The sequence below is a fragment of the Sphaerodactylus townsendi genome, linkage group LG05 (assembly GCF_021028975.2).
Source record: "Sphaerodactylus townsendi isolate TG3544 linkage group LG05, MPM_Stown_v2.3, whole genome shotgun sequence".
Lineage (NCBI taxonomy): Eukaryota > Metazoa > Chordata > Lepidosauria > Squamata > Sphaerodactylidae > Sphaerodactylus > Sphaerodactylus townsendi.
Genome location: NC_059429.1, coordinates 21144758 through 21154012, shown reverse-complemented (window position 1 = coordinate 21154012; position 9255 = coordinate 21144758). Strand labels below are relative to the sequence as shown.

The 9255-nt window shown below is 49.7% G+C and overlaps 1 protein-coding gene across 5 annotated transcripts in view; it reads right to left on the bottom strand.

Annotated features, from left to right (window-relative positions):
• Positions 1-432: 432 nt before the first annotated feature.
• Positions 433-9255, bottom strand: part of GNG7 (G protein subunit gamma 7) — a 153673-nt gene continuing 144850 nt past the window's right edge. For all 5 annotated transcript variants that reach the window (XM_048496073.1, XM_048496070.1, XM_048496072.1 and 2 more), the window contains 2 exons: positions 7701-7821; positions 433-5510 (listed from right to left, as the gene is read on the bottom strand). In XM_048496073.1, the coding sequence (XP_048352030.1) occupies positions 5385-5510; positions 7701-7781 (207 nt within the window). In that variant the 5' untranslated portion in view covers positions 7782-7821 and the 3' untranslated portion in view covers positions 433-5384. The remainder of the gene's footprint in view (positions 5511-7700; positions 7822-9255) is intronic.

The following is a 9255-nucleotide window of genomic DNA, read 5'->3' as shown; positions in this document are numbered from 1 at the left end:
TTTCACTTAAACTGGGTTCTGGCAAATTGAACTGGTTAGAAGTGTTGGGGGGGTCGAGTTCTGTGGGAAATCCCCCCCCCCCCATGCTTGTAAAAAGAGTCTCAACCTGTTCCATTTGGCCAATGCAGAATCAGCCAAAGAGAAAGAAATGCCCTCAAGTTGAACCCCACTTTTGGCAACCTCAGCAAAGGGCTTTGAAGGCAAGTGAGAAGCAGAAGTAGTTGGCCATGCCTGCCTCGGAGGTCTTCCTTGAGGGTCTCCCTTTCAAGGACTGACCCTGCTTAACTTCCAAGATCTGATCAGATTGGGCTCTATTACGCCCCTTCCCCTCCCTTACCTGGCGCGTAACCCCCACGACAACACGGATCATTAAAAAATTCCTGCTTCTGTGTAACGAAGTTTCCGAGCTGGAAAAAAGACAGAAACTCTGGCAAAAGTGAGGGTTTTTTTTTAATTTGGTGTGTTATCAATTCACTTTTTTTTTTAAAACAGCAATTCCACAAAATATTAAACACTGTGCAAGAAAATTGGTCTATGGCACACTGGAAATATGAAGAAATTATAAAATTAAAAAAGGAGGGGGGGAAAGGAGAAAGATGATCAAGCCTACAATTACATACACAGATTTTTTTTAAAAACTTTCCTAAGATACAGTCTTTATAAACTTCGATTTGCTTTTGGCAACGATATCAGGATTTGGCAAAGGAGAACAATAAACCAGAGAGAGAAAGAGAGGGAAGGAGAAATTAAGAGCACAAAATATCCAACACGAAGCTGGCAATTTCTTTCCTGAAAGAACATGAAATGAATGTAGGTGTGGTTTTGTTTTTACCTTGTTAAATAAAAACAACAGAAGGCTGACTTTTTAAGTACTCGTTGAGTTTTGGCAAAGGAGAAAGAGAAGTTAGTATCTGTAGAGGGCGGGCGGGCCTGCGTAAGGCCTGGATCTCCTGAGAGAGCCTCGCAGGTAAAGAGGACAGGGAATCTTGCTCAGCTTGGGGTGGGCTGGAGACAGCCCTTGCCTTGGTTTTATGTGCCAGAGCAGGGGTGGGGTGGGGAGGACTTGGCCTCCTCTCCTGAAGAAAGCAACAAAGCAGAGAAAAGGCATAATTCACAGCTAAGCAAGTTGTATGGCCGGATGCAAAAGTAGACAGTGTAAGGGGGGGGGGGGGGGGCCTGTTACCTTTAGCACTTGTGGAGGACAGAAAAAGTTAAGAGGGGTGTAGCTTCTCTCTGGCCCACCCACCTTTCCCCCAAATTGACTTCTCCACAGTTATTCGAGTTCCCCCTTTTGCTCTGTAAGCAAGTCCAAGCGGCCTTGCAGCGGAAAGAGGGAAAGAGCGAGAGGCAATTGTTCTGTACACAAGAATGGCTTTCCAAGCCATTCTTGTGACTTTCATAGGATAAAGTGCGGGCCCAATCCGAGTTATGAAAGTCATGTGCGCAAAATGGCTCCCTCTGCTCCAACCGGAGACTGGAAAGAAGGGATTCGGCCATTTTCTTTCTCTCTCTCTTTCTTTGGAGCAAGTCTGTAAGTTCCCGAGTGGAAGTGTGCTGACATCCAAACTGAAACGGTCTTCCAAAGAAAGCTGGAGACCCTGAACTCTAGGAGGAACACCCACACACCCCAAATCTCCTGGCATTGGCACAGACACCCTGCTCTGCTTTTCTGCCTTTCCACCTTACACAGCACTTAAAAAAGGTCCAGAAAGGGGTTCCTAGTTCTCTGTGTTGTTCTGGAGAGACACACAAAGAGCAAAGCTGCTACTGTTAACTCTGTACTTATATAAAAGAAAAGGAACACAAAATCCACAAATCACAGTCAGGCATTGAATTCATCTAAGGCAGGGGTCTGCTACCTGCGGCTTTCCAGATGTTCATGGACTACAAATCCCATCAGGGGCTGTGGTCCGTGAACATCTGGAAAGTCGCAGGTTGCAGACCACTGATCTAAGGGAAGTTCATTTTAAAAAGCAAGGGAGTGAAGGATTTGGGGGCCCTGCCTCGCTCCCTAACATCCCTGCCCCAAAAGTCACCAGTCAGTCAAGGCCATGTTTCCCAGCCCTGCTGCCTCGTACCCACCCATGATAAAGCCTCAGAGATATATGGCCCCGTTGTCCAACTGGTTTGCTGCAAGCACAGGTCGCAGGCGGTTGCAGCCTGCGATTCTACACGCCTGGTGGTTGGGGGACTGCTTTGCTGCATATTTAGCAAGACAAGCCGCTTACCCTAGTGGAAAGGGAAGGGTCTGTCTCTCTGGTCCCTGTCCCTTCAACCATCATTTTGCCCAGCTCAGCCAAAGAAGGGCAGCTCCAAAGGGCGTATGCGATGGACTACTTGGCCTTACAATGCCAAAGGCCAGGAAACAAACGACCCAGAGGGCTGTAAAAATGGTCACAAACCCTCTGCACCGTTTGCATCCTCGCCTTTGTTTTGCCTGGAGATGGCTCCCTTCTTCTCTTCGTTGATCACTGTCCTCCAATGTCCTCATTTTTTTCAAAATCCCGAAAAAAGGGATTCTTTATTATCCCCCTCCTCCTATCGGGGCACCCTGCTCTCCTTTCCATGCAGTGTCTGGAAAACGCCACCGAGAGCCCCTCCTGCTCCCACAAAATGCAGCCCGCTCAGTCTGGGGGACGGGGGTGTTCACCTCACACAGACTGAGATTGGCCAGTGTTAGTTGTAGTCTCCTGGGCAAGCAGCCGGGTAACCCTCTCTCCAGCAGTGCGAGAGGGGACAGGTGGGGAACGAACCCCAGCCCGCTTGGCCTTCGGTCTAGCGACTTGGTTGGGGTGACCAGGGTGGCAGATAGCCTGGGGAGAAACAACGAATGAAAATGCCGGGCCCACGAACGAGTTTCCGGCCGTCCTGCTTTGGTACCTGCTCTTCCAGCTGCGAGGGCGTCAGACACGGCGCCCTGGAGGAAGCCAGCCTGGAGTTCACGGGCCAGTGGGCTCTTTCCCTGGTAGCACCTTGCCTGGCGGAAGAGGGGTTAAGGCTGGCAGGAGACAAAGCCTTCTCTGGGGCACCTCGCACCTCGCTAAGGAGGAAAGACTGCAAACCCGCACCAAACTGCTTTCGTCCTCCTGACAACAGTGAAAACAGGCTGTGCTGACTGGTTCCAAAGACCTCCCTCCGGAGGAATTGTGAACCGACTGGCTGGCAATGGTCAGGTGTGTTTTAAAAGGCTGATGGGGAGGGGGTGTGTGGGGAGAGAGTGAGAATGGCTAGCACCTCTAGAGGAAAAGTGGCACCTGCTGAATTCTCAGGAGTAGCCGCAGAGGGAGGCAAACCAAGATATGTTTCAGGGAATATTTTAGAACATGGGCTGTTCTGGTCCAAGGAACCTCCCGGCGAGGCCTCAAATGCCACTCTTGTCAACAAAGCAAATGCTCCCGTGCCAAGCAGAGTGACGCAACGGGGCTGCAAAGCTGACCAAAATCAGACCACGACCGACTGGTCCTCTATGGGACAGTATTGAGTCAGGAGCTTTTTCTCCTACCTGACTGGAGGTCAAACCTTCAAACCAAGCCTTGCCCGCTCTCGTCAAATTTAACCTCTGGGGTACTTGGGAGAGCGGACCCCGCCCATGCCTTAAGATGGGCTTGAGATGTTGCCATTTCCATCGGCCCCTCACCTCTCATGCTGCCAAGAGGGCATCTGCTAAGCAGCTCAGCTCATTCCACTGGCTCAGCCTGGCTAGAGAAGGGACCGAGGAATATCCTCTCGAGACACCCGGCTATGAAAATCGAAGGGAGAACGATATCCAAGAGGGTCCACAAAGACAGGCAAAGGTTCTTCAGTCCCTTCCCCTGCCCCGCTCATTTGGGACCAAGGCAGACTGGGACATCTCCACCCTTCTACTAACCTCATGCCGCCTACGACTTCGGCTACTACAGACACGATCTTCACCTGTCGGGGTTCTATCCCAGTGTGAGACGTGCATTTGATTAACCAGGAAGCTGGCCTGAGGCTTTCTCGTTTGAGGTGGTCTGTCGCCTGACTGTGAGCCAGAGCACCCATCACAGGATGGTGGAAGATGTGGACTCATCTCAACAATGCAGAGAAAAGGAAGTAAAGAAAGGCCTGTTGCTCACAAGCTAGCAAGCAGCGAGAGAGCCTAACAACGAGGCTATCTGCCCGCCCCCCCCACCCCGAAATGGGCCAAGATGGGCTCCTCCCATCCGTAAATAAAACAGGACCTTCAAAACGATGCTGGACTTCAGCAAAGAGGCAACCAGTTGGTCAGGTTGCTTCCACTGTATGGGATAGGACTAGCCAAGAGTCTCCCTTCTCTATTGCTAGCTGGACTTCTCAAAGCACAGCTGGCCTGTGCAGGCATTGCCCTTCTTTGCAAAGGAAGTTTCACATTACCGAATGCCACATGAAAATGCAAACTGTGGGCCTTCTTGATTTAGCTCGATGCAGATCGATGTAATGAAGGAAGGGGTTCTTAAGATAGGAAGGAGTTGGTAGGACAAGGGAAGAAAATTAAAGGCGGGGGGCGGGTCTGTGGGAGAGAATTACCTGCGCCATCTATTTGGCGGGGGAGAAGGGACCATAAAGCCAGCAGCACTACGACATGGAGTGAGGAAAAGGAGCGCCAAGGTCTCCAGAGGGGATCTGATAGCGAACATAGGACCCTCTTTCCCATCTCTTTGCTTCTTGAAACTGGATCCTCTCTCCCATGAGGCCACAGGGTTTACTAAGGAACAGGTCGCCGGCCAATTCTCCCCGCCCCCATGCAACGTCACAGCCTTTATTCCTGTTTACAGACACTGTACAGTCACGAGGGGATTCCCAGCCATGCACCGCTCCTGAGAACGGACAGAAAGTGTCATGATTTTCATGCGATGGCCCCCTCGAAATATGGCTCCTGTGTTTTCTATGCCCCATTTCCCTCTGGCTCGCCTCTATGGCACAAATTCAGTTATTTGAAAACATTTTTTTTTGTACAACAAAACACACACGCACACATGCCCGACTCTGGTCTCGTCTCTCAAGACAAGAGGCCAGATCAAAGCAAAGTCAGTGGCTGTGAATCCAAGCTTGGCCCCACCTCTCCAGCACTATATTAAAAACAGATGCCCCCCCACCCCCCCAGACCTCCCTCCCTTTAACCAGGACACTGGCTTTGTTTTTAAAATTGGAACCCTTCTCCAGATCAGAGGTAAACCTTGGATTTGCGAACGCTTTTTAGATATTTTTTTTTGTTTTGAGAAGTTTTTGCGGACTGCCTTGGCTAAGCCTGAGCTCCCAGTCCTTCTTACCCCTCTGCACAGTTTTGAAAGTCTGCTCGACTCGGCTTTAGATCGGTGCAGGCCAGCGCCTTGCCTGGGAGAGAGACAGAGAGACAGAGGGCAAACATGCAGGCGAGGGCCAAGCTATAGGATGGTGCACGGCTTCTTGTCCTTGAAGGGGTTCTCGGAGGCCGGAACGCCAACCAGCAGAGGGTCGTTCCTGGCCTGCTGCTCGCAGTAATTCATTAGCTCGGAGGATGCTTTGGAGACCTGAGCAGGGAGGAAGAGGGGAGGAAAAGGTTAGGTAAAAATCAAAGGGAACGGGGGAGTTGCTTTAAACGGCTTGTTTGCTTCCGTGACTCAAACAGTTGTTGTTTCAAGCCTTGTTTATTTAACTTACTGATCACAGGGGGGGAAGCAGAACCGCAAGCTGAGAAAGGGAGCATGAAATGAGTTGTGCGGAGGGAGAGAGAGGAGCACCCGATTTAAATGTAATCACCGATTTGAATCCCCCTCGGCTGGCTGCCTCCGCTAGCCTCCCCCACCTCTCGCTCCAGGAAGAGGGAGCCTCTGGATTGTGGCTGTCCCTGAGTTGCTAAAAACGGAGTCCTGGAAGCCACAGCAAAGCGGCTGGCAGGGAAAAACTGCTCCAGGCTCGAGTTTTATTTTAGTTCAAAGGTCTATTCCGGGAACCGAACCCAGCGGAGACGTGAGGGTGGGATGGAAGGGACGGGCGCAAACTTCGCCAAATTACAAGACAACGGCGGGCCGGGCTGGACTATTTGGGACCAGCCCTGGAGACTGTGGTGCTAATGCAGGGTACTTAATAGAAGGGTTGCCTGTCTTCAGATGTCCGTCCCACAGTTCCTCCTTCCTGGGTGTTCTCATTCAACCACAGAGAACAGGCACTGGAAGAAGCAGAGATGGCGCTGTGCAGCTTCAGTGGATGGGATTTTCTTGGTTTGAAATGCATTCAGTATCCCCAAGTGACATATCCTTATATTCACATGGGTTCATGCCACTTTCCTTTAATGTCCAGGGTGGGAGAAAGAACAGTTTGCATTGTTTTTGTCTTGTTTTTTTGCATTGGCAATTTGCACATGCAAATTCTCTGGTTGCCAACTTTTCAACTAGACCCTCCAACCATGCTGTTTGCAGCTGGACCATTGGCCACCATCAGTGCATGATCATATTTGGTGCTTTACCACCACAAAGCACCATCAGCTGATTTTCTTATCTCAAAACTACTGTTAAATGGTGTTGTGGGTTTTCCGGGTTGTCTGGCCATGTTCCAGTAGCATTTTCTCCTGACATTTCACCTGAACCTGTGGCTGGCATCTTCAGAGGATCTGATGGTAGTAAAGCAAGTGGAGTATATATACCTGTGGAACGTCCAGGGTGGGAGAACCATTTGCATTGGTTAAAAGTGTTAAGGGTGCAATTTGCAAGTGCAAACAAAACAACACAAAAACAATGCAAATGGTTCTTTCTCCCACCCTGGACAATCAGCTGATGACGCTTTGTTGTGGTAAAGCACCAAATATGATCATGCATTGATGGTGGCCAATGGCCCAGCTGCAAACGGCATGGTTGGAGCGTCTGGTTTAAAAGTTGGCAACCAGAGAATGAACACAGGTACACCTCCCCACACCTGAATGCGGCTTGAGAGGGGCTTTGTCCTGTGGGGATAGCTTACGCACCCAAGTTTCTTTTGGGCCACTATTGCCTCTAATCGTTGCATAGGTGTCAAACTCACGGCCCTCCAGATGTTATGGACTACAGTTCCCATCACCCCTGCCAGCATGATGCTGGCAGGAGGTGATGGGCACTGTAGTCCATAACATCTGGAGGGCCGCGAGTTTGACACCTATGCACAGATTTCTGAGATAGTATAAACATATGTAGTTGCGGCAAAAATGACTGGCAACAACTTTTCTTTCAAACCAGCTCCAACTCTCTGAAAGAACCAACATGGGGCTCCTTCCAGATTGTTTCCAATCTCCTTAGAGCAATGCACGATGGATTCACACATGGCCCTGAAAGAGTCCATCCACTGTTAAATTTCAACAATTAAAAACCTTTCAATCAACTAAAATGGTGCTTCCAACGAACTGTGCGGCACAATTAATAAAAGGGGAAGACGGCAGGATGCCCAACGGGAAGAGATCTTTTCTTCCACGGAATGCTAATTCCTAGAAGGTGCTTGAGGGAAGAAGGGGGCACATCTCTTCATAGAAAGGCCACACTATCCATGGAAAAGCATTCACTGTGGTTCCTCACAGCAGATGGAATGCTGCTTCAAAGAAACTTCCTGCCACCCACAGAAGAGGTATTCTGCATTCCACCCAAGGAAGAGGTATTCCGCGTTCCACCCAATAGCAGGGAATGCCTCTTCTGAAGGGAACATGGCCTGATTTGATTTGCTCCACCTAGTCAACTCTTTTCCTTGCCAATTCTCACCTTTATCCTGTTGATGCCAGCTTCGATGCGCAGCTGCTCAACCAGCTTCCTGGCCTGGGCTATGTTGTTAGTTGTAGACATTGTCTGCCATCGGTTCTAGGCCCAGCCAGCACCGAGAACTCTGGAATGAAACCAGACAGCAAACTCAGGTTATTTTTGGTCTCTCTTCTGCAAAGCAGGTGTACTCCTACACGGAGCACCGTGAAAAGAGAACCCGATTTCAAACCAGGCCCTCTTTACCCCAGCCAATATTTTCCCATTCACACTTTTAGTGACTTTCTGTTGCACTCCTCTTTGAAAAATAAGTTATGTTGAGCAAACAAATGAACTGGAGGGAAGTACAAAATCAAAGGGAAAGAGCAAGAAAGAAAAGGGGGGGAGGGATAAGGGTGCAGGGAGGGGCTAGGAAGCCAGAAGAAGGTGATTCTGCATCCATTGGCAATAGCAAAATAAAAATAAAAAGATGCACAGATCAAAAGGCACCCAGGTAGGAGGAGGAGACCAAGCCAGGAGGGGGCAGGGGGAGTTTCCTTTATAAACAATGCCACACTGAAGTTAAACCCTGTGCTCAGCACCTCAACAGCCCGTGAATGCCAAGTGCCTTCAACAAAAATTCTGGTGGAGGTGACGGCAGAGGGGACCATCAAGAAACAACAGCCAAAAGGCACCAGAATGCCCTCATCTAGCCACCGTAAGCTTTGAACCGCTGAGCTTTTTGGCTTTGTCCAGAATGAATCCAGCCGATACACGATCAAGGGAAAGACATTTTGAGTTTCAGAGTGCAGCGATCACCCCGCCAATAGTGCTGCTGTTGGTGGGGAACCCAAGTTTCTCGTTTTTGAGCTCTTGTAACCTGGCCACGAGGCAAGGAGCGCCGGTTCTTCCACATCCATTAAAGAAGGAAATGGCATGCCAATATTGCCCCCCAAACGGCCTTCTCTCAAGCCAGGCTGTTTGTTCATCAAGCTCAACTGAGACGGTCTCTTTGACTGGCAGCGGTTCTCCAGGGTAGGGAATAGTATTTTCTAACACCAGACACCCCGGGGGAATGAACATGGGAACTTCTGCAAGCAAAGCCCATCTGCCATAGAACTGTATTTTATTTGCTATATTTGAAGGGGGAAAAGTACCGTATATACTCCCGTATAAGCCGAGTTTTTCAGCCCTGTTTTAAGGCTGAAAAATGCCTCCTCGGCTTATACACGAGTCACTGCTTACTAGCCGGCTCTTCATTTCATTTCATTTCATTTATTGGACTTGTACCCCACTCTCCCCCATAGGGCTCAGAGCGGCTAACAGCCAACAAAACAGAATCAAATATGAGCAATAAATAAATATGAACAACAAGTACACCAAAACCATAACCCCAGCTTATCAAACATCACTAAACAGCATGTCAATGGGGGCGTGGCCAGGACGACCTCCCTGTAGCTGCACAAGCCGCTTGTTGCTGCCCTCCTCAGGGTTCCAACCCTGACTGGCTGGGCTTCCTCAAACCTAGGGAGGCAGAGGGAGCTCCTTATTTGGGCAGTGACTCCCCCTGATGTCATTGCCC